General features: G+C 44.8%; 1 protein-coding gene across 3 annotated transcripts in view; it reads left to right on the forward strand.

Moving 5' to 3' along the window:
* Positions 1-24,918, forward strand: part of SANBR (SANT and BTB domain regulator of CSR) — a 58,265-nt gene that overhangs the window by 28,110 nt on the left and 5,237 nt on the right. For all 3 annotated transcript variants that reach the window (XM_044289523.1, XM_044289522.1, XM_044289524.1), the window contains exons 9-16: positions 3,785-3,871; positions 3,949-4,059; positions 6,745-6,868; positions 7,541-7,678; positions 18,220-18,353; positions 18,944-19,043; positions 23,075-23,174; positions 24,798-24,889. In XM_044289523.1, coding sequence (XP_044145458.1) covers positions 3,785-3,871; positions 3,949-4,059; positions 6,745-6,868; positions 7,541-7,678; positions 18,220-18,353; positions 18,944-19,043; positions 23,075-23,174; positions 24,798-24,889 — 886 coding nt within the window. The remainder of the gene's footprint in view (positions 1-3,784; positions 3,872-3,948; positions 4,060-6,744; positions 6,869-7,540; positions 7,679-18,219; positions 18,354-18,943; positions 19,044-23,074; positions 23,175-24,797; positions 24,890-24,918) is intronic.

Here is a 24,918-nt window from a genome sequence, read left to right on the forward strand (position 1 = left end):
TAACATTTGACCAAACGCCTCGAATGAACAGTGTTAAAAATATAAAACAAAAACGGTGCCAAAACACCCATTTTTGGGCAAAATTTCAATTTGAATCCCTTTTGCCGGTAATAAAGCAAGGGTTAACAGCCAAACAAAACTCAATATTTATGGCCCTGATTCTGTAGTTTGCAGAAACACCCCATATGTGGTCGTAAATGGCTATATAGCCGCACGGCAGGGCATAGAACGAAGGGAACTCCATACGGTTTCTGGAAGGCAGATTTTGATGGACAGTTTTTTTTTTGACACCATGTCCCATTAGAAGCCCCCCCTCATGTAGCCTAGACTAGAAACTCCAAAAAAGTGACCCCATCTAAGAAACTACACCCCTCAAGGTATTCAAAAGTTACTTTACAAACTATGTTAACCCTTTAGGTGTTCCACAAAACTAAATAGCGAATGTAGAAATTTTTTTAGAATTTAATTTTTTTGTTACATTGCCTCAAAAAAGAGTAATATAGAGCAACCAAAAATCATATTTACCCCTAAAATAGTCCCAAAACAACAACCACCTTATCCTGTAGTTTCCTAGATGGGGTCACTTTTATGGAGTTTCTACTCTAGGGGTGCATCAGGGGGCTTGAAAGGGTACATGGTGTAAATAAACCAGTCCAGCAAAATCTGCCTTCCAAAAACCGTATGGCGTTCCCCTCCTTCTATGTCCTGCCGTTTGGCCAAACAGTAGTTTACGACCACATATGGGGTGTTTCTGCAAACTACAGAATCAGGGCAACCCATTTTGAGTTTTGTTTGGCAGTTAACCCTTGTTTTACTCCTGGAAAAAATTGATTATATTGGAAAATTTTCCAAAAAATAGAAATTTCTAAATTGTTTCTCCATCTGCCATTAACTCTTGTGGAACACCTAAAGGGTTAACAAAGTTTGTAAACCCAGTTTTGAATACCTTGAGGGGTGTACTTTCTTAGATGGAGTCACTTTTTTGAAATTTCTATTCTAGGGGTGCAACAGGGGGCTTCAAATGGGACATGGTATAAACAAAACCAGTCCTGCAAAATCTGCCTTCCAAAACCCATATGGTGTTCCCCTCCTTCTATGTCCTCCCGTTTGGCCAAACAGTAGTTTACGACCACATATGGGGTGTTTCTGCAAACTACAGAATCAGGGCAACCCATTTTGAGTTTTGTTTGGCAGTTAACCCTTGTTTTACTCCTGGAAAAAATTGATTATATTGGAAAATTTTCCAAAAAATAGAAATTTCTAAATTGTTTCTCCATCTGCCATTAACTCTTGTGGAACACCTAAAGGGTTAACAAAGTTTGTAAACCCAGTTTTGAATACCTTGAGGGGTGTACTTTCTTAGATGGAGTCACTTTTTTGAAATTTCTATTCTAGGGGTGCAACAGGGGGCTTCAAATGGGACATGGTATAAACAAAACCAGTCCTGCAAAATCTGCCTTCCAAAACCCATATGGTGTTCCCCTCCTTCTATGTCCTCCCGTTTGGCCAAACAGTAGTTTACGACCACATATGGGGTGTTTCTGCAAACTACAGAATCAGGGCAACCCATTTTGAGTTTTGTTTGGCAGTTAACCCTTGTTTTACTCCTGGAAAAAATTTATTATATTGGAAAATTTTCCAAAAAATAGAAATTTCTAAATTGTTTCTCCATCTGCCATTAACTCTTGTGGAACACCTAAAGGGTTAACAAAGTTTGTAAACCCAGTTTTGAATACCTTGAGGGGTGTACTTTCTTAGATGGAGTCACTTTTTTGAAATTTCTATTCTAGGGGTGCAACAGGGGGCTTCAAATGGGACATGGTATAAACAAAACCAGTCCTGCAAAATCTGCCTTCCAAAACCCATATGGTGTTCCCCTCCTTCTATGTCCTCCCGTTTGGCCAAACAGTAGTTTACGACCACATATGGGGTGTTTCTGCAAACTACAGAATCAGGGCAACCCATTTTGAGTTTTGTTTGGCAGTTAACCCTTGTTTTACTCCTGGAAAAAATTGATTATATTGGAAAATTTTCCCAAAAATAGAAATTTCTAAATTGTTTCTCCATCTGCCATTAACTCTTGTGGAAGACCTAAAGGGTTAATAAAGTTTGAAAAAACAGTTTTGAATACCTTGAGGGGTGTAGTTTCTAGAATGGGGTCATTTTTGGGAGGTTTCTATTATCTAAGCCTCACAATATGACTGCAAACCTGAACTGGTCCATAAAAAGTGGGATTTTGAAGATTTCTGAAAAATTTCAAAATTTGCTTCTAAACTTCTAAGCCTTGTAACATCCCCAAAAAATAAAATATCATTCCCAAAATGCTACACACATGAAGTAGACATATGGGGAATGTAAAGCCATCACAATTTTTGGGGGTATTACTATGTATTACAGAAGTAGAGAAACTGAAACTTTGAAATTTGCTAATTTTTCAAAAAAAAATGTAAAAATTTTATTTTTTGGTGCAAAAAAATTAACTTTTTTGACCCAATTTTAGCAGTGTCATGAAGTACAATATGTGACGAAAAAACAATCTCAGAACGGCCTGGGTAAGTCAAAGCGTTTTAAAGTTATGAGCACTTAAAGGGACACTGGTCAGATTTGCAAAAAATGGCCAAGTCCTTAAGGTGAAATAGGGCTGAGTCCTTAAGGGGTTAAAGGTGTTGTCTGAGATAAAGCCAGGGTTGGTGATAAAGTAGCAAAAAATCCTATACTGCACCATTTAATCCCCTGCCATATCCAGCTCCGCTGCTCATCTCCTAATCTCCATTCTGTGTTTACATGGCTGCAGCAGTGATATAACCATACATCCCATGTGATCCTGCAGCCAATCACTGGCCGCAATGATATGTGGCATGAAACAGCTGAGGCCAGTGATTGGCTGCAGCTATGTCACTACTGTGTAAACATGGAGGAGAGGACTGAAGCTGCTCTGCCAGATGTGGTGGAGTATTAAATGGGTCAGTATACTATCTTTTATTCTTTTAACACAAATCCTGACTAGTGTTGAGCAAAATTGTGTTTTCAAGTTTGGCGTACAAGGTTCGGGTTATGTAAGAATTCCGTTATGCATTCCGCTACCACGGACCATAAGTTACGGTCCGTGGTAGTGGAATTCTTACATAACCTTTAACCTTGTATGCCGAACTTTAAACCGCAAGTTCGCTGAACACTAGTCCTGACTTTGAGCAAGTTTTTCAATATCTCAGAAAACTCTTTTTTAAAGGGGTTGTTCACCCCCCAGGGCCTCCCAATGTGGCCGGACTTACAGAGGTAATCATACTTAGCTGATCCTCACCATTGGGTTCCTGCTCCTTTGCAGCCCTGCCTTCGCTTCATGTCACTGGTTGGGGAACACATCACCACTGCAGGCAGTCATTGGCTGCAGAGGCCACTTGACCTGCATCAAACCAGATGTTGACGCAGAGAGCTGCAGTGGTTGGGTGGAGTTGGGGTGAAGGAACCAGAATCCATTGGCTGGGTTCAAGTAAGTATGATTCCCTCCACAATGCCCAGCATGTTGGGAGGTCTGCCCAAAGGCCCCCTGGGGTGAACAACTTCTTTAAGTGTTCAACACAAATGCATAGAATTGTTGTACATAACACTAGCCAATTATTTATTTTTTCTCATACCTCTGCTTTGGATGTGGGGCGAGATATAGGGGTATTGTGTCTCTTTCCTATGTTTACTATGACAGTGTAATTGACGGTTATATACCAATACAATTATTAATTTATAAAAAATAAAAAAAATAGGCTTACAGTATGATTTTACTTTACAGCAAAATATTCTGCAAAAAAATTGAAAGACTGTTTGACCAAGAGTATGAAAATCCAGATTCTCCAGCCAATGCCGGGACACTATACAGGTAAGTCCACGTTCTTGGTTGCCTAGAAATGTAGATAAGCTCTTGTGCAGGCTGACTGTGTCAATATTCCCTGTTAGATGCTGTTTGTGTAAGAAGCTGCTGACAAAGGACGTTGAACAGAAGATTGCATGTCTACCTGGGAAAATCAACATCGACCAGCATGGAAATATTGTTTACTTTCACAGAAGGTATATTAATATTCAATATTCAAATGAAGTGACCTTGGAGAGATAGTCAACGCGTGTAACAAACCTGATACAGATCTCTCCTTGTCTAAACACTATTTCCATTTCATTGCAAATTTATTCTGACTTTTATTTTAGAGGCAAATTCGCTGCTACTGTCAGGATCACGTGGTCATCAACGTAATAACTTCTAGAGCAGGGATCAGCAACCTCGGGCACGCCAGGTGTTCTGAAACTACAACTCCCTGAGTGCTCCTTTCACATCTGTGGGAGTTAGAAGAACAGCTGCGCATGTTTGCATGCTGGGAGTTGTAGTTTTCACAGCAGCCGGAATGCCGAAGGTTGCTCATTCCTGTTATAGAGCATCTGTCACATTTTCAGTTTTAGATTTTAATATAGTCATTAGATTATTTTATTTAACAAATTTCCCTGGCCTATTATGAAGATAGGCTATCAGTATCTGGCTGGCGGTGGTCCGACACCCCGCACCCGCTGCTGATCAGCTGTTCTGCAGTAGCTTTGCAGCAGAATTACACAGCTCTGTCCATTCTAAAATGTAGGGCTTTTGACACCAAAAGATTTTCCCCTGTGCTACGTCAAAGAAGAAATTAAACCACAAATTGCACAGGAGAAGCGATAAAAAAAAACGTGGTTTTATAGCGGGAGATAGCTACAGTAGACAGGCGATTTCCATCTGGTATAAATACATATAATGGTATCGCACTAAAATTGTGTCAATACATATAAACATATGCACATAGGCCCCTATGTTGTAAACTAACATGACATCATGGACCTAGAAGTAACAAAATATCTGGAGAGAAGTGCATACTAATAAGAATGATCCAGAAGACCATGATAGTGACAGAAAACATGACATTTTCGACCGTTGTATGCTTCGGGAAGACTCTTTTCTATTTCAGCATGACTGTGCCCCAGTGCCCAAAGTGAGGTCCATATAGGCATGGTTGGATGAGTTTGGTGTGCAGAAACTTGAGTGGCCCACACAGATCCCTGACCAAAACCCCCATCCAACACCTTGAGGATAATGTAGAACGGAGATTGATCAGTGTCTGATCTTACAAATGCTCTCCTGGATAAATGGGCAAAAATTATTATCCCAGGCACACTTCAAAATCTTGTAGAAAGCCTTCCCAGAAGAGTGGAAGCTGTTTTTGCTGCAAAAGGCGGACCAAGTCCCTATTACTGCTTATGGATGTACAATGGGATCGATAGAAGTTCCTGTAGGTGTCCAAAACTTTTGTCCACATAGTGTATAAGGGCATGAAGCCAACTTTAGTTTTCTTCCTTTTCCTCATGGCACTGTTGTATAGTTCCGATGCAGCGGCGGTCCCATTGTGCTCAGAACTACAGCTCTCATGATTCCATAGTTGCTTGCTTAAAGGTCCCTTTACTCGGGACAATTTAGCAGGCGATTGACGGGAAGGAACCGGCAATCGCCTGCTCATCATTGAAGGAAACCGCTACAATTACATGCAGTGATCTCCTCCTTAGTATGGGTAGGAGCGATCGCCAATGCCATCGCTTTTCCCCATACAGACTCGTTTGCCTGTAGCAGAGTGTGTTTAGACAGCACGATCTGCTGCCAGCAAACAATAACTTAGGTGCCTACACAAACAAGCCAATTACCGGAAGGATGAGCGTTTCGGTGCAGCACCTTTACACCACCAGATAATCGCCAACAAGCATTACTATGAACGCCCGTTAATTATTATCTGGCGGACTCTCGACCCCTGTAAGGGCTCTTTCACACGAGCGGATGGAATGAAAGAGAGCTAAGGCGCGCTCCGGACAGCAGAGACACGGAGCATTAACATGATTGATAATGCTCCGTGCCTCTCTGTGACCAAAATCACGGTGACAACTTTATCTCACTGTGATTTTGTAGTAAAAAGGTCACAGAGAGGCAAAGAGCATTATCACTCATGTTACTGCTCTGTGTCTGTGCTGTCCGGAACGGGGCTTAGCTCTCTTTCACGCAGCGGATTCCACGCACGGCATCCGCTCGTGTTAAAGAGACCTAAAGGGTCCTTTAGGCTCCTGGTCACTCCCTCCTTCAATTTCAATAGGGGAAGTTGATTGGAGCGGAGGAAACGTTGCAGGGGTTGTTGCGGTCACCGGCGGAGATGTCACATGATTTGCAGCATCCTGTTGTCTAGGCAGTGTGAGAGCTGAGAGGGCACACATGATCAGAATACAGCGATATTGGGGTGGTAAATTCTCTAATAATGTATATCTACTGAATCCACAGCAACTTTAAAGGGGTTTTCTGAGACTTTAATACTGATGACTTTTCCTCTGGATAGGTCATCAGTATCTGAATGGTGGGGGTTTGATACCCGGGACCCCTGCTGATCAGCTGTTTAAGAAGGCACCGGTGCTCGCAGTAGCCTTAGCCCCATAAAAGTGAATAGGGCTGAGCGAGATACCAAGCACAGCTGATCGGTGGGGGTCTGAGTGTCGGACCCCCACCGATCAGACATTAATGACCTATCCAGAAGATAGGTCATCAGTATTAAAGTCATGGAAAACCTTTTTAGGTATACTTTCTATCTACTGCAATATTTCATGATCCTACATATAGGAGACTTAGTTGCCCTATAATTAATGCTATCGTTTTGGTCACCATGTCCTAAATGCTTTATTTGGTTTACATGGAATTTACAGGGACAAAACTTGGGATGTTCATGAATACCTGACAAGTTTATTTGAGGAGATGAAGTCTTGGCAGGAGGTTTATTGGCGTTTATGGGGCACTATAAATTGGCTTAACTGCTCCAGATGTAAGCAGGTAAGTGTTAATATGTCAGGGAGTGGACCATCCTCTTGTTGGTTCCATACTGATAGACTTTCACAGGACATCACGCATAAGGCCCCATTCGCTCTCCTGATCCTGATGTCCCTTCCACATCTCCGCAAAAAATATAGAACATGTCTTATAGGCATTGTTTATATATATATATATATATATATATTTATATTTATTATTTTTCTTTTTTTCTTTTGAGATCGCCTAAATGAAGTTCTGCCATCCCACACAGTTCGATCTCTCCAGAGGCCTAGATTGCCTGCTAGTCGTGCATCCAACAAAAAGATCCCCAGTATAGATTTACAGGAACTGTCTGATGGTCTGTGCATGTGGCCGGCATTCAGGAGTGTTGTTTTAATTTTTAATGGTCTGCATGCAGTATTTCATGCTTTTTTCTTTTTTTTTTTGGGCAGAATCTGCGATAGAGACTCATGCTGGAACCTACCTACCAGATGTGAACCTAGCCTTAGTTTTTATTTTGGGCAAAATATGCAAGCTCACGTGAAGGGTCCTCACCCCTAAACTAAACTCAGATCTGTTACGTTTCTTATGTAACCTTTTTTTTTTTACTTTATAGTATTTTATGAGTGGTTTTAGGAGGTTGCACAATATGACGTGGAATATCTTGCTATGAATTCTTCATCTCATTATCAGACGTTCCTGCTGAATGAGTTGTCCCATTGTCAGTATCATCCTGAGCCGGCATTGTATCCACTCGATTCTCCTGGCGCTGGAGTCTATCCCTGCTGTAACCAAAAAGTCCTGAGATTTGATCCTGCACAGCTTCCAAAGGTGAGAGTTACTGATAAGTGCAATGTGTGCCCACCATGATGATGCAATGTATACCTGTGTGAGAACAGCCCATCAGAATTAGCCGACTTATGAAAAAAAAAAAAAGTATAAAACCCAAATAAAATAATAATTTACACAGAATTAGCCGATGTGGCAATAGCAAAAATGATGCCTCCTAAGGCAAATAAAGGGGCATTCGCACAACCGTATTTTTTTCTCCGCATCTGATCCACATTTTTTGCAGATCGCACAAGCATCCATTCATTTCTATGGTGCGGCACAAATGATAGAACTTGTCCGTTTGACGGGCAACAATAGGCATTTTTTTCAATGGGGCCTGCAAAAAGTGTGGGATGCACGTATACCGGATCAGCGATTTGCAAACAGAAAAATGGATACGGTCGTGTAAATGCACCCATAGATAGTTTATTCTTCCTTGTACCACATCAGGGCTAGCTTAGGGTACTTTCACACTTGCGGCAGGACGGCTCCGACAGGCTGTTCACCCTGTCGGATCCGTCCTTCTGCTATTTCGCCGGACCGCCGCTCCGTCCCCATTGACTATAAAAGGGACAGGGCGGAGCTCCGGCGCAGTTCGCGGTGAGAGGCCGCCAGACTAAAAAAATCGGACATGCAGGACTTTTAGTCCGGCGGCCTTTCGCCGCGCACTGCCGTGCTGCTCCGGAGCACCGCCCCTGTCCCCATTATAGTCAATGGGGACGGAGCGGCGGCATGGCGAAATAGCGGAAGGACGGATCCGACAGGGTGACCAACCTGTCGGATCCGTCCTGCCAACAAGTGTGAAAGTAGCCTTACATGTACACCAGTAATTCATTCAAAAAACACACACACACCGCTTTAGTAAACTTGGGTAATTTATGACTCCTCTTAGCCTCCTTTTTTTAAACTCTTTTCAAAACTGTCAAGAAAAGTGGAAAGGTTAAAGGGCATCTGTCAGCAGATTTGTACCTATGACACTGGCTGACCTGTTACATGTGCGCTTGGCATCTGAAGACATCTGTGTTGGTCCCATGGTCATATGTCCCCGCACTGCTGAGAAAAATGATGTTTTAATATATGCAAATGAGCCTCTGGGAGCAACGGGGGCTTTACCATTACACCTAGAGGTTCTGCATTTTCTGCAACTGCCACACCCTCTGCACTTTGATTGGCAGGGTGCGGCAGTTGCAGAGAAAGTAGAACCTCTAGGTGTAATGGCAACACCTCCATTGTTCCTAGAGGCTCATTTTCATGTATTAAAACATAGTTTCATCTCAGCAATGCGGGCACATATGAACATGGGAGAGAGGCTTTACAGCATCCACCATGGGCCATAGACACAATGGACAGAAGGGGACCTATATGGGGAGTTTTCTAGACATGCTTTGTGACCTGTACAGAAGTCAGGAGGGAGTAGATAGGCTGTGATATCATCTACTGTGAATGGTGGTTCCTGTGTTATCTATATAGAAGTGATGTCTGTCATTCTAATCCTGTCTGTAATGATAAGCAGATAACTGCAGTAAAGTGATCTGTACAGACCAAGAATTGGAGCCTATTATTAGGCTTAGTGTCCAATGCGAAAAGTGCAGGACATTATGGTTTTGGTTTAAAGAGGACCTTTCACTACTCTACAAACTAAAAACTAACTAGATCAGTGGGCAGAGCGGCGCCCAGGGGCCCCCCTGCACTTACTAGTATGCCTGGGCGCCGCTCTGTTCGCCTGGTATAGGCTCCGGTGTCTGCAGCTCCCTCTGACTGATTTCTTGTAGCAGTGCAGCAAGGGACACGCCTCCTACAAGAAATCAGTCAGAGGGAGCGCAGACACCGGAGCCTATACCGGGCGAACAGAGCGGCGCCCAGACTTACTAGTAAGTGCAGGGGGGACCCCTGGGCGCCGCTCTGCCCACTGATCTAGTTAGTTTTTAGTTTGTAGAGTAGTGAAAGGTCCTCTTTAAATATAGATATTGGCGTGAAAAATTAAAAATTAACATCACCCAAATTTCCATAAAAATATGATTTAAACAATAGGTTATTTTCTGATGACATGTTCCCTGCCTATATAGAAATTTCTGGTGCAGAGCACACAGTAGTATACAGGTCCTTCTCAAAAAATTAGCATATTGTGATAAAGTTCATTATTTTCTGTAATGTACTGATAAACATTAGACTTTCATATATTTTAGATTCATTACACACCAACTGAAGTAGTTCAAGCCTTTTATTGTTTTAATATTGATGATTTTGGCATACAGCTCATGAAAACCCAAAATTCCTATCTCAAAAAATTAGCATATTTCATCCGACCAATAAAAGAAAAGTGTTTTTAATACAAAAAAAGTCAACCTTCAAATAATTCTGTTCAGTTATGCACTCAATACTTGGTCGGGAATCCTTTTGCAGAAATGACTGCTTCAATGCGGCGTGGCATGGAGGCAATCAGCCTGTGGCACTGCTGAGGTGTTATGGAGGCCCAGGATGCTTCGATAGCGGCCTTAAGCTCATCCAGAGTGTTGGGTCTTGCGTCTTTCAACTTTCTCTTCCCAATATCCCACAGATTCTCTGTGGGGTTCAGGTCAGGAGAGTTGGCAGGCCAATTGAGCACAGTAATACCATGGTCAGTAAACCATTTACCAGTGGTTCTGGCACTGTGAGCAGGTGCCAGGTCGTGCTGAAAAATGAAATCTTCATCTCCATAAAGCTTTTCAGCAGATGGAAGCATGAAGTGCTCCAAAATCTCCTGATAGCTAGCTGCATTGACCCTGCCCTTGATAAAACACAGTGGACCAACACCAGCAGCTGACATGGCACCCCAGACCATCACTGACTGTGGGTACTTGACACTGGACTTCAGGCATTTTGGCATTTCCCTCTCCCCAGTCTTCCTCCAGACTCTGGCACCTTGATTTCCGAATGACATGCAACAGTCCAGTGCTGCTTCTCTGTAGCCCAGGTCAGGCGTTTCTGCCGCTGTTTCTGGTTCAAAAGTGGCTTGACCTGGGGAATGCGGCACCTGTAGCCCATTTCCTGCACACGCCTGTACATGGTGGCTCTGGATGTTTCTACTCCAGACTCAGTCCACTGCTTCCGCAGGTCCCCCAAGGTCTGGAATCGGTCCTTCTCCACAATCTTCCTCAGGGTCCGGTCACCTCTTCTCGTTGTGCAGCGTTTTCTGCCACACTTTTTCCTTCCCACAGACTTCCCACTGAGGTGCCTTGATACAGCACTCTGGGAACAGCCTATTCGTTCAGAAATTTCTTTCTGTGTCTTACCCTCTTGCTTGAGGGTGTCAATGATGGCCTTCTGGACAGCAGTCAGGTCGGCAGTCTTACCCATGATTGCGGTTTTGAGTAATGAACCAGGCTGGGAGTTTTTAAAAGCCTCAGGAATCTTTTGCAGGTGTTTAAAGTTAATTAGTTGATTCAGATGATTAGGTTAATAGCTTGTTTAAAGAACCTTTTCATGATATGCTAATTTTTTTAGATAGGAATTTTGGTTTTTCATGAGCTGTATGCCAAAATCATCAATATTAAAACAATAAAAGGCTTGAACTACTTTAGTTGGTGTGTAATGAATCTAAAATATATGAAAGTCTAATGTTTATCAGTAGATCACAGAAAATAATGAACTTTATCGCAATATGCTAATTTTTTGAGAAGGACCTGTACCTTTTATCCGTGGTCATTGGTGGGTTATCTGCTTCTACTGAGGTGTGAAGGCAGGGCTGAAGCACAGAGAGAGAGAAAACAAATACAGATCATTACACACTGACAAATGATTTGCTGGTGCACCAATCAATGAGATATATATATATATATATATATATATATATATATATATATAGAATAAAGAAATTCCGCAGCACATCCACGTAGTAGAAAAATAAAAAGACTTTATTCACCCAGCGTGCGACGTTTCAATCCTCTCAATGGGATTTTCCCTTGAGAGGATTGAAACGTCGCACGCTGGGTGAATAAAGTCTTTTTATTTTTCTACTACGTGGATGTGCTGCGGAATTTCTTTATTCTATTATTTGGAGGTGGATCGCCGACTCAGCCGCTGGCACTCCCATTACACAATACGGATAGTGGTGCTGCCCACATTGCTTTCTTCATATATATATATATATATATATATCGATTTGCTCCCGTTAATACGGTTGTTCGTTCCCATTCAGTTTGCATTGGAGAGGTGTCCTAGTGATAAGAGAGCATTCCCTTACGTCCTACCAGCAGCACAGATGGGGTTAACTGCCCCTGTGGACTGGTAGGACCGGCGGAATTTTAATGAGCCCAAGAACCAATAAACGATCTTCAGCTCCCTGAAAGGGAGGAGATCACCCCCCAGCCCACCGTGTTTTTTTCTGTCCTTTGGACAGGTTGGACTGGCGTATCGCTCCCTTTCAGGGAGCTGAGAGTGTCAGGGGCTCCTTTCTTCATATATAGGATCGCCCCGTTTTTTGGCTCTTTTTTGCCTTTATTTTAGGCTGATTGCGGCGATTTTTTGTACCTAGGGACCGTCGGGGAGTGGGGTGTCCCCCTCCCCTCTCCTTTCAGTTTTTTCTGGTGTCCGTTCCTTCCCATCGCCACATGCATGCGGCGCTATGGGCGCCGCCATCTTCCGGAAGTGACGCGCACTTGGTGCGCTACGTCACTTCCGGTTTCTTCGCAGCGCGATCTGAGGTTCTATCCTCACCTCCCTGATTAAAGTTGCTCCCCTATATACATCCTGGGATCCAGGATGAACCAGGGGAGCTATCTACAGCATGGCTGAGCCAGTATTGGCTCTCTTATATGTCTGGGCTATTCACGATCTGGGACCCGCCCAGGGGGCGGGGCTTTCTCCTTTTAAGCGCCCAGAGCCTGTCATTCAGTGCTCTGGTTGCATCGCTTTGACAAGCTAGCTCCAGAGTTCCCTGCGCCTTGTGATTTCCTTAGTAGTATTGCTTGACGTGGGTTTGTGTGTTCCTCTTCTGCAGCTCTATTTTTTCTTCTAGTGCTGGTGGGCCCCCCTTAAGGTCTTGTTTCTCCACCTCCAATTTTTGTAGGTGTTATGACCTGTTTTTTTCTTTCCAATTACAGACTATGGCTTCCCCCAGGGATCCGGATCAGCGAAAGTCTGGGGCCAAGAGGAAGCATTTGGCGTGTTTTGATTGCAACACGCCCTTAGACGACGGCTGTCCCTATTCTAGGTGTGAGAGTTGTCGCACGACATCCACGGAACCCACGATGCAGGAAATGTTTCAGTGGACGAAGACATACGTGGATGATTCCATTAAGGGAGTGGTGCATTTACTTAATGAGAGATTACCAGCACCCTCTCAGACTCCCATGGATGTAGTCGCTCCAGTCGCACCGGTCGAAAGACCTACCCCCTGGTCGGTGGGGTCTTCTTCTGAGGAAGAAGAAATTACTTCTTGCTTTTTCCCTCCAGAAAAGATGCAGAAGTTACTTAAGTCCATCAGGTCGGGGGACCAGGATGTTGACATTGGGGAGTCCTCCGATCCCGCCGTACGGACACAGCGTGTCTTCAGAGCGGATGAGACCCTTCTCTCTGTGATGCGCACAGAATGGCGCAAGCCTGAGAAAGGCCATGTTCTCACCAGAAAGTTTAAACTCATGTACCCGATGGCTAAACCCTTGGTGGAATCGTGGGGTTCCGTTCCCAAGGTGGACATGGCGATAGCCAAGTTGTCCCGGCGCACTCTAGTCCCCGCAGACGATGGGTCTAGTCTGCAGGACCCTCTAGATCGGAGGGCAGAGTGCACCCTTAGGAGGAGTTATGCGGCGGCCGCTGCCTCCGCATCAACTTCAATTGCGGCCACTGAAGTAGCCACCTATTTACGCTCTAGGCTCAACCAGATCCAGACAGACGTGGACCAGAGCGTATCCAGGGATGATATCCTGGCAGCCTTCAAATCAGCCAACCTGGCTATGGACTTCCTAGTTGACTCCACCCAGATGCAGCTGAAGCTGGCCGCCAAAACTATGGCCTTAGTTTCGGCTGCCCGCAGACCACTTTGGCTGAAACCCTGGATCGCGGACAACGCGTCCAAATTCAACCTCTGTGGGCTCCCCTTCGAACCAAACAGGCTGTTCGGGTCCGAATTGGACAAGATAATGGAGGGGCTCTCCGACAAAAAGGGGAAGAGCCTCCCCCAGCAGCCCTTTCGGGGACGCCCCAGGCAGGAAAGGAAGCGCGAAGGACGCCCGGGGCAGCAATCTAGGCGCAGAGATTGGGGGGGACCGTCTCGTAAGTATTCGAGGCGCTCCCGTAAACCCGCTAAGGAGGCAAAACCCTCCTGACTATGGGCCTCGTCGAGGATCTTGGATAAGCCCTGCTGCCCCTGCAGTGTCTCCTCTAGACTTTCCCATACCACTCCCCCAAACACCCGTGGGGGGGCCGTCTCTCCCTTTTCAAAGACTCCTGGAGTCAGTTGATCGCAGACCCTTGGGTTCTGAACTTAGTCTCCGTCGGGTACCGGGTAGACTTTCTCTCTCTCCCCCCAGAGAGATTCGTCGCTACACGAAACTTCGGGCCGGCCAAACAAGTGGTCCTGGAATCTTACATCCAGGACTATATCTCCAAGGGAGCCCTAGAGGAGGTGCCGGCAGGGGAGAGAGGCCTAGGCATTTATTCACCAGTGTTCCTGGTTCCCAAGAAGACGGGAGACCTCCGGATTATCATCGATTTGAGATTTCTCAATCGATTTATAAGGAAAACAAGGTTTCGCATGGAAACCATAAGGTCAGTCACCCATATCCTCAACCTCGGGGATGTCATGGCTACTCTGGACCTCAAAGATGCTTATCTTCACATTCCGATCCATTCCGCCTTCCGGAAATTTCTCAGGATCGCGGTCCAGATTTCAGGGGTTCGCAGGCACTTTCAGTTCACCGCGCTCCCCTTCGGAATCTCTTCTGCCCCCCTTATCTTCACCAAGGTGGTGGTATCGGTGGTGGCAGCATTGAGACTCCAAGGGCTGACTATCATTCCTTATCTGGACGATTGGCTTTTCATAGCCTCTTCAGTTCCGATCCTTACCCACCATCTTCAGATCGCAATCTCCTTTCTTCTCCGCCTAGGCTGGATCATCAACTGGCAGAAGTCGAATGTGAGCCCATCATCTTCAATCCAATATTTAGGATTCGTGGTCGACTCTGTGGAGATGTCCCTCCGGTTGACTCAAGAAAGGAAAGCGCGGATTCAGGACCTGGCAAAGGTCCTTCATGTCCCTCGTCGAGTCTCTATTCGGACTCTCATGAAGATGGTGGGGCTCATGTCAGCGGCTGCGGACGCAGTCCCTTGGGCGCTATGGCACCTCCGTCCTCTTCAGTCGGAGGTCTTACACTTATGGAACGGCAGCCCTGCGGGGCTAGATTCCCTGTGCTCCCTGTCCGGTCAAACCCGGAATTCCCTCAGATGGTGGTTTCGACTGCCAGCAGGGAAGTCTATGACCCAACCAGTTTGGGTCATATTGACTACAGACGCGTCCCTTGTAGGCTGGGGCGCTCACCTGGACGGATTCCAAGTGCAGGGATCTTGGTCCCCCCTGGAGCGGCATCTTTCCTCCAATCTTCGCGAGATGCGAGCTATCCGGCTAGCCCTCCTTCACTTCGCCCCTCAGATTCGGGGCAAAGCGGTGAAAGTCCAGTCAGACAATATGACTGCGGTTCTCTATATAAACAAGCAGGGAGGCACAAGGTCATTACCCCTTCTATCAGAGATCGGGGTGATTCTTCGGTGGGCAGAGCTGAATCTTTCCCATCTATCTGCCGTTCATATCCGAGGTTCCCTCAATATGATAGCAGACCGCTTAAGTCGAGGATTACCGACCATGGAGTGGTCTCTGCATCCGGAGGTCTTCAGGCAGCTAGTTCACAGTTGGGGTATGCCAGAGGTGGACCTCATGGCAACCAGGTTCAACGCCAAGGTGCTGAGGTTCTGTTCCCTGTATCGGGAAGACAACCCCCTGGCGATAGATGCTCTGTCGATACCGTGGAGGTTCAGGCTGGCTTACATCTTCCCTCCTTTTTCCATGATACCGAGGGTATTGATGAAAATCCGTCAGGATCAGGCCTCGGTAATAGCCATCATACCGTTTTGGCCCAAAAGATCCTGGTTTACCCAGCTCATTCAGATGAGTCGGGGACAATACTGGAGACTCCCCCCGGAGCAGACCCTGGTGTCGTGGGACACTCACCTCTGCCCAGATCTGCACAGGTTCAACCTGACAGCCTGGAGGTTGATCAGCCCCTTCCCAACATAGAAGGGCTTTCCGAGTCGGTCCTGAGAACTTTGTCGCATTCCCGAGCAGAGTCTACAAACAAGGCCTACTCCAGGATCATGAGAATCTTCGTGGCATGGTGTGATTCCAAACAGGTGGCGTCTGCAGATCCGCCCCTTCCTGCGATACTACATTTCCTTCAGGACGGATTAGATAGAGGCCTATCTCCAGCTACCTTGAAGGTACAAATGTGTGCCATCTCGGCCTGTCTCAACAGGCCATACTCTCGGGATCCACTCATCAAACGCTTCCTGAAGGGAGCGGAAAGACTAAAGCCTACTATACTGAAACCCATTCCCCAGTGGGATCTTTCAGTAGTGCTCAGGGGTCTAGCATCTCCCCCCTTCGAGCCTTTGGAGGAGGTTGATTTCAAATATTTAACTTTAAAGATGGTTTTTCTTCTGGCTATAGCCTCAGCCAAAAGAGTTTCTGAATTGCAGGCTTTCTCTGCAATTCATCCATATATTATTTTCTTACAGGACAGAGTACTCCTGAAGTTTTTACCATACTTCAGACCTAAGGTGCCTACTTTTCAAAATATCAACCAGGTAATCTCCTTACCAGTTTTGTTTACAGCCTCCTCCTCTGATACTCCAGCTAGAGATCCGCTGGATATTTCTAGATGCCTCCAGATCTATGTGGATAGATCCAGAGAGTTCAGGATAGATGAGAATCTCCTTATCCTGTTTGCCGGTAAATCTAAAGGCCGTAAAGCGTCTAAAGCCACCATTAGTCGCTGGATCAAGGAGGCCATTAAGGAAGCTTTTGTCTCCCAAACCTTAGATCCTCCCGAGTTTGTGAGAGCCCATTCTACTAGGGCGGTCTCCACCTCGGTTGCGGAAAGAAGCCTTCTCCCCTTAGAGTTGATCTGTAAGGCGGCCTCCTGGAGCTCTGAGTCAACCTTCATCTCCCATTATAGGATAGATGCTAGGATGGCAGAGTTTTCGGCTTTCGGGCAGACAGTTCTTACTTCTGCCAGGCATGAGGACCCTCCCTAGGGGTTTTATCTTGCTATCTCCCCATCTGTGCTGCTGGTAGGACGTAAGGGAATCGTTAATTTCTACTCATCCTCAGCCCATCCTCCAGCCAATAAATGAGCAACTTCTTATTTGTCTGCTGATCACATGTTCAATGCAGGCATAAAATCGTTAATTTCTAACGATAATTTGTTTTCCCTTAGTCCTAACAGCAGCACACAAATATCCCTCCCTAACTTACATCATACTTGTTAAAGACACAGTGGGCTGGGGGGTGATCTCCTCCCTTTCAGGGAGCTGAAGATCGTTTATTGGTTCTTGGGCTCATTAAAATTCCGCCGGTCCTACCAGTCCACAGGGGCAGTTAACCCCATCTGTGCTGCTGTTAGGACTAAGGGAAAACAAATTATCGTTAGAAATTAACGATTTTATGCCTGCATTGAACATGTGATCAGCAGACAAATAAGAAGTTGCTCATTTATTGGCTGGAGGATGGGCTGAGGATGAGTTGTAAAATCCTGGACAACCCCCTTTAAAGGGTAACTGTCATGTTTTCATAAAAAAAATTCTATTTTAGCATATGTTACTGCTGTAGCAGCATTATGCATAAAGCAATCTTTATTTTCTTCACTTATCACTGTTTTCCTTCAGTTACAGCTGTTTAAACATTTAAACATTTACAATATGAGGACCTTCTCAAGATGGCTCCTCTGCCAGTTCTCTGAGGCTAAAACTGCTTCCCCTCACTTCCCATACACACTTGGTGTAGCCAGCAGCTCCCTGCCAGCCAATCAGATTACTGAGAGACACGCCTCCTCACTGTGAAGCCTAATGCAGGCATGCAGTGTGAAGGACCGCCCCTCCGTCTTCCTAGCTGGAGACAGACAAGCCCTAGCAACGGTCTGTTAAGGGAGCAGTGCAAAGGGACAGAGGACATTAATGAAAGCTGTTATAAGGTAATTACAGATCTTTTGACAATCATTGACAGACTAACTCAGGCATACATGCCTAGCTCTAATAAACTAGCAAATAAAATAAAAAATATGACAGTTATCCTTTAAGAATCTAGACCTTTTTTTAGAACCTGGCAGGTTTATTAAGTCATAGGCAAGCAAATTTAGTGATTAATTCATGATGAAGGTAATAATAGGGAATGGCCCACAAAGGGAAATTGGATATCGTAGGACGGATACGTTGACCACATAACTGGGTCTATAAAGGGATTATTTTACAATGTTGTCAAATGTAATTTAAAATTTCGCTTTTTTGCTTACCAGGGCTGTAAAGTCCGAGACCACATTATTGGTTTACCTGGAGGAGATGCACCAAAGAGTCAGTCTATGAACTTACTAAGTGACCTCTTACAAAGAAGGGATATTATAGTTGTCCCTTTTTCTAAAGACTTTTATGGGTAAGCAATTTCGTACTGATATATTATCACAAACTGTCCAACCTGTTTGAGGAGCATGACTAAGGCTACTTTCACACTAGCGTTCGATCGGATCCGTTCTGAACGGATCCGATCATATTAATGCAGACGGAGGCTCCGTTCAGTATGGATCCGTCTGCATTAATAACTTAGAAAAAATTCTAAGTGTGAAAGTAGCCTGAGCGGATCCGTTCAGACTTTCAATGTAAAGTCAATGGGGGACGGATCCGCTTGAAGATTGAGCCATAGGGTGACCTCTTCAAGCGGATCCGTTCCCATTGACTTACATTGTAAGTCTGAACGGATCCGCTCGCCTCCGCACGGCCAGGCGGACAGCTGAACGCTGCAAGCAGCGTTCAGCTGTCCGCCTGTCCGTGCGGAGGCGAGCGGAGCGGAGGCTGAACGCCGCCAGACTGATGCAGTCTGAGCGGATCTGCTCCATTCAGACTGCATCAGGGCTGGACGGAGGCGTTCGGGTCCGCTCGTGAGCTCCTTCAAACGGAGCTCACGAACGGACCTATGAACGCTAGTGTGAAAGTAGCCTAATACTACAGTGTTCTGCTTCTACACAGGGATTCTGGGATTAGTCTAAGTCAAGATAAAACTGTAGAATGTGATGTCCAGCTAGAGCCGAGCGCTGCATGTGGGCAGAAGACCGGGGAGATGAACGCTGTGAGTCTCTGCCACTCTTGGACACGTATTGTATCACAGAAAATCTAAACTTGCACACATAGAAAATTAGCAAAATTTCAAGGGCTTTTCCAAGACTTTTAGGTCATCAGAATCTGGTCAGTGGGGGTCCGACACCTGGGACCCCTGCCAATCGGCTGTTTGAGAAAGCTCGCAGTAGAGCCACAGTTTTTTTTTAGCTTTCCCCAGGCCAGTGACAACACGTTCCCATTGAAGCGATACTAAGCAGCTGCTATACAATGTACGACGCAGTGCTTGGTGAGCTGAGAGAAGGCTGCGGTGCTGCTGCTAATCAGTTGGGGTCCCAGTTGTCGCACCCAACAATCAGATAGCTCTGGATAGGTCATCGGTTAAAAAAAAAAATCACAGACCCCTTTGACAGAATGTGCAAAAGAACAGCAATGAGGTAGGAAGAGGGGCTGAATGTGGCCCCTAATGGTAGTGTCTGAGCTTTCACAAAACCTTTGATATGTCATAGCAACATATCAAAGGTTCTAATCATGGGGGTCTGAGTGCTGAGACCCCTACCAATTTCTAGAACAAGAAGAGAGAAGCATAGCACCTCCTCTTATCACTGTAGGAGACAGAATCAAGACAGACTTATAGACTTTCTATTGAGTCTGTGTTTCATCCTCCCTTACAGCGAGGAGAGAGAGTGCACTATACGGGCGCTTCTCTCATCTTGTTCTAGCAATCGGTGGGGGTCTTAGTACTCAGACCCCCCCATGATCAAATCTAGAGATGAGCGAATTTAAGGTTTTGGAATTTGTTCACGCTTTGTTTACTAGTAAAAGGTGAACTGTGTTATGGATTCCATTACAACAGACCATAACGCAATTCTATGGCAGAATGTATAACGGAATGCCTTAAGAGGCATTCCGTCATAATAGAAATCTATGGGCTGCAAAATGGATTTGTCCCGTTTCCGTTATGCAGGAGAGGAAATTCGCTCATCACTAATCAAAACCTCTAATATCTCTCTATGACATATATCAAAGGTTTTGTGAAAGCTCCGTGACCCTAAAAAGATGACCTGTCTACTCTCCTGACATTATTTTCAGTAAATATTTTTCCCCATAATATAATAATTATATATTACTCCTGTTACAAATTTATAAATAAATTGACATCTAGATATTATTGGTGGACGTGGCGTGTCACTTTTCACTCTCACACTGTCCAATCAGAGCTCCCAGTGTCAGACTGTACAGTTGGCAATGTGGTCCTTAATTTCTAGAAATAGTAACAGAGGAACGTTACAAGACAGTCATAAGAAAAGATGCTCTAGAGTTGTTGTTACAAGGGGAACACGCGTATTTACTAAAACAGACAAGTCAGGAGAGGTGACAAGTTCTCTTTAAAGTCAGCATTAATATTGGGCAGTAGTTTATTACTCTAATATTTGAGAAATCTCCATTGTTATCTGCTTTCCTCCTTGGCTAACATTTGTCAGTTGCCCTTTGATTTTACATCTGTAGTTTGTCGGATTTAGAATCCTAATCCATATAACTGCAGTAAAGTGATCTGTACAGACCAAGAAGTGGTGCCTAATATTAGGCTTAGTGGTGTCATGTGCCGGAGGACCAGGGCAGACCCATAGGACGTCTTGCAAACAGGACACAGGCAAGATTCAGACCAGGGACTAACAGAGTACTTTATTACATGTGTAATAAAGTACTCTGTTGGTCCCTGGTCTGAATCTTGCCTGTATCCTGTTTGCAAGATGTCCCGGAGGTCTGCTCTGGTCCTCCGGCATGTGACAGTATGCTTTACCAGGCAACACCACACAGAAGGGCAGATGGCAAAACCCCCTGGGTCAGCAGCAAGGGGCTACACCCAGCAAGGCACAAGACAGACTGACCCCAAACCCCACAGCTCACAGATAGATAAAGCTGCATAATGAGGGCACCTGATAAGCCAGTACGAGTCTACAGGCAGCCAGCCTATACAACAAGGAGAGACAGAACTGCACTGTGTTACAAACAAATGCATCCATATACAGACCCTGTTCACACACAAAGCCGCAGCGAGCACGCATCACAGAACCAGCATACATGTGAACACCCACAGCCAATGTACAAAGTGCATGCAGCCAGCCTGCACGGCACCAGAGACAGGAGCCACAGAGATGCAGACATGGAAGCCACAAACACAGGCCACAGTTCACACACAACACCGCAGCCAGCATGCAGCCCCAAGCAACCAGCATACACAGGTGTCAGCCTGCAGCTAGTATGCGAGAGTGCCTGCAGCCAGCCTACACGGCAGCAGTGACAAGAACTGCACAGAGATGCAGACAAGGGGAGTACACACATTCACTGGCATAGTTCACACAAGACACCGCAGCCCCAAGCACCCAGCATACAAGGGGAAAGCCTGCAGCCAGTACGCAAGAAAGCATGCAGCCAGCCTACATGGCCACAACTGTCACAGTGAACTAAGCAGTGGGACACAAACTTATTTTGGCGGGACCTATCTAATATAAATTTATTGTAAAAAGCTGACACCCCTTTAATTATATTTCTGGAAATCTGGATATTTTGCTTTGTATTAAAAACTTAAGGAAGGTCACTTCTGTGTCCAGTGCTATTCTTTGATACCTGTCACCTCTCTGTGTTTTCTTTCATGTCTTTCTTGTTCTTTGCTGCTTGGTGGGTTAGTTTCTTTCATTAAAAAACTTCAGTCTGCAGCTGGTAAGTAGAAAAGGCAAATATCAATCTTTGCTTTGAAAGGTTACGTTGCCCACACTTTGCTTTTTGCAATTGCTGCTAACTTATGATTTGCTTAGTGACGTCAATGCATCCCATTCCATTTCCTGTGACTGCTCAAATGCGGCCATCTTTTCAGCCAGGATTGTTCCTCTCTGAAAATGCTGGGAAGCTGAGCTATGTGGCTTAAGCTTCTTCTTACAGTTGTAATATTCAGTCGGACTATGAGATTCCTTACAATATATCAAACCATTAATCTGACAGCAAGGAGAGATTTAGTTCCTTCCACCACTGGTGGAAGAAACAGTAAAAGCAAACTTTACAGATAGTGGAGATCAGTCCAGAACGCAACCAAGCGCCAGTTGTATAAGATGGAGACTACACAGATGAAAAACACTGATGACCATCATCTTACACGCCTTCCATCTATAAAGATGTTGTGTTGGGTATTTAGTTGTAAAGAGACAGACATGAGAAAGAATAGGGGGTCACCTTGTTGGACCACCACCAGCAAACTCTAAATCAGCTACCCATCTTCCTTCACCACTCCAGATATGAAATCTAAGGCTACCCCTAGGTGTTAATCAGAGCATGCGGCAAGACAGTTGGACTTGGTTATTAGGGACACAGTCAGGCTATTTCTGTGGAGTAAGGCAGCAGAAAAACTGTGTGAGCTCACAAGTAGCAGACCTATCAGATGCCAAGGAGTAGCAGGAGAGACGTACAAGCCAGAGTCTAAGCCAGAAATGTAATTGGGAGCCAAAGCAGTAAAGTAGGTGTTAATCGAGAGACAAGCCAAAGTTAGTTCATCAGGCAAGACAGTAGAAGCCACAACCGTAGACTAAGGTTAATCCAGAGACAAGCCAGTACACAGGAAGGTCCAACAGACAAGCAACACAACAGATGCCAGGAAGAATATCACGGGCAAAGACGAGCAGCAAATGCCAGTCTTAAATAGCCCACCCGTCTGGCCCTGGGGTGAACACTGAGCTTGAACCCTGATTGGCTTGTCATCCAGGCTCATAGATAGGCCAGGTTTCGGCTAGTCAGCATAGCAACCATACTAAAACAGCCCAAAATGCATGATATATTAGTTTCTATCTTGGCTAAAAAATGCAAGCTTGTAACCTGCATCTAGTGGAGTTAACCTTGTACTAGTAATTCTAAGCCCCTTTCAGTGATATTTTGCCATTTTGATGTCCATTTAAGTGAATTACAGGTAGTAGAGGTAAGGTTTTCAAGTAAATATGTCTTCATAGAAATATATATATATATTTTTTTCCACAAATGTGTGTTCTGTTCCAGAAGCAACAGTCACTGCTGTCAGAAGATGACGACTACACTACTGGGTCTGAGGTGACAGAGGATGAGGTTGGGGATGAAGAAGAAGTGTCGAAAAAAATAGGTATTCTTTTTTATCATTTGATACATCGCACTCATTCTTTTGTATGGTAGAAACATGAGATCATAATATGAAATACATATTTCTACATCCCAGCATTGATAGAGCCGAACCTGTTGTATAGGGGTCTGACAATTACGGTAATATAAATTGTCAACACAGACAAGTAGATTATATCTGACAACACTATGGTCTTAAACCGATCTCACTATTACATTATTATAAATATATTCCCAAATACATCTCATTAGTTATAATGACCCAATCACACAGGAGGACAAGTTTCTTCAGAGCACTTAGCTAAAGAGCTGCCTCATCCTCCTCTCTGCTCTGCTTGTCAGGGATTATGATCCTGAATGCAGATTATAAAATCTTCAGATGAATCGCTGTAGAAATGTAGTTCATGAGGAGACATGAAGTACCGAGAGGAGGGTAGGATGTGGTTAATGAACAGCAGCACTTGGATGTAGTCTCCATTACCACAGCCCCACATTACCACAGTTTGCCCTATCCATCCTCTTTGTACTTCATGTCTCCTCATGAACTCCATTCCCACAGAGATTCAGCTAAAGTTCTTATCAGCTGTATTTAGGATCATAATCCCTGACAAGCAGAGCAGAGAGGAGGATGAAGCAGCTCTTTAGCGCAGTGTTGTAAAGTAACTTGTCCCCCTGTGTGATTAGGACAGGTTTGTGTGTACTATTAGGACAGCGGCCATTTTATTCCTCCTGATAATTGCTCCCTAGACAAATGAACCATTATAACTAATAAAAGGTATTTGTGAATGTATCTATAATAAAGTTATATTTAAGTATTTTCATTTTTTTTATTCCCGGAGAACCCCTTTAAAGGAGCTGTCCCATTAAAACAACATATCCCCTATGCACAGGATAGAGAATAATTGTCTGATTGGCGGGGGTCCAACCACTGGGGTCCCCGTCTCTTACGAGAATGGGAGCTCGTTCTCCCCATTTTTATGGAATGTTAGACTCGCATGTACGCCCCCCACTTTCATTCAACTCTATGGGACTTCCGAAAAAAGCAGGGTACAAGCACTTGGCTATCTCTGGCAGCCCCATAAAGCTCAATGGAGAGGCAGCATAAATGTGTGACACAGGAAGGTCCAACAGACAAGCTCCATTCACACTGGGGAACACGGGCACACATTGCCATAATTGGCGGGGGCTCCAACAGTCGTATCCCTGCTGATCGGATGCTTGTCCTCCACCCTGATGGGGATAAGTTGTCTTAACGGGACAACCTTTTATTGCTTACCTGAAGTTTTAGAGGATGGCTCTAAATATTGCCCACAGGCATGTATTTCTCACTGCTATTACATATGGGCACACCCTCTTCATATAGTTGCCCAAAATGTAAACATAACCCAACCTTTTCCTGTGTTCATGACCCATTATTCACACCCTCTGACTACTTTATACCTGATGATCCTTCTTGCCAGTATTTAGTTATCTAGACCCCGACTCAGATTGTACATGTACTAGAACATTTTTGGACATGTTGCAAATGTTCCTTATGATGAGATCCTTCTGATGATGGGCTGTAACCTTCTTTGAGACCATTGTAGGGGCTCATTTTAATTTCAAATCTTTGATTTCTCATTAACAGGAAGAAAAGAAAAACCAAAGAAATTCAATAGACAGCTAAAAAAACACAAGTCGTCACCAAGTATTCATAAAAAGGAAAGACCACAAGAAAAGGTAAATATCTACTCTGTACTCTTTATTTA

This window comes from Bufo gargarizans, chromosome 4 (assembly GCF_014858855.1).
Source record: "Bufo gargarizans isolate SCDJY-AF-19 chromosome 4, ASM1485885v1, whole genome shotgun sequence".
NCBI classification, from domain to species: domain Eukaryota; kingdom Metazoa; phylum Chordata; class Amphibia; order Anura; family Bufonidae; genus Bufo; species Bufo gargarizans.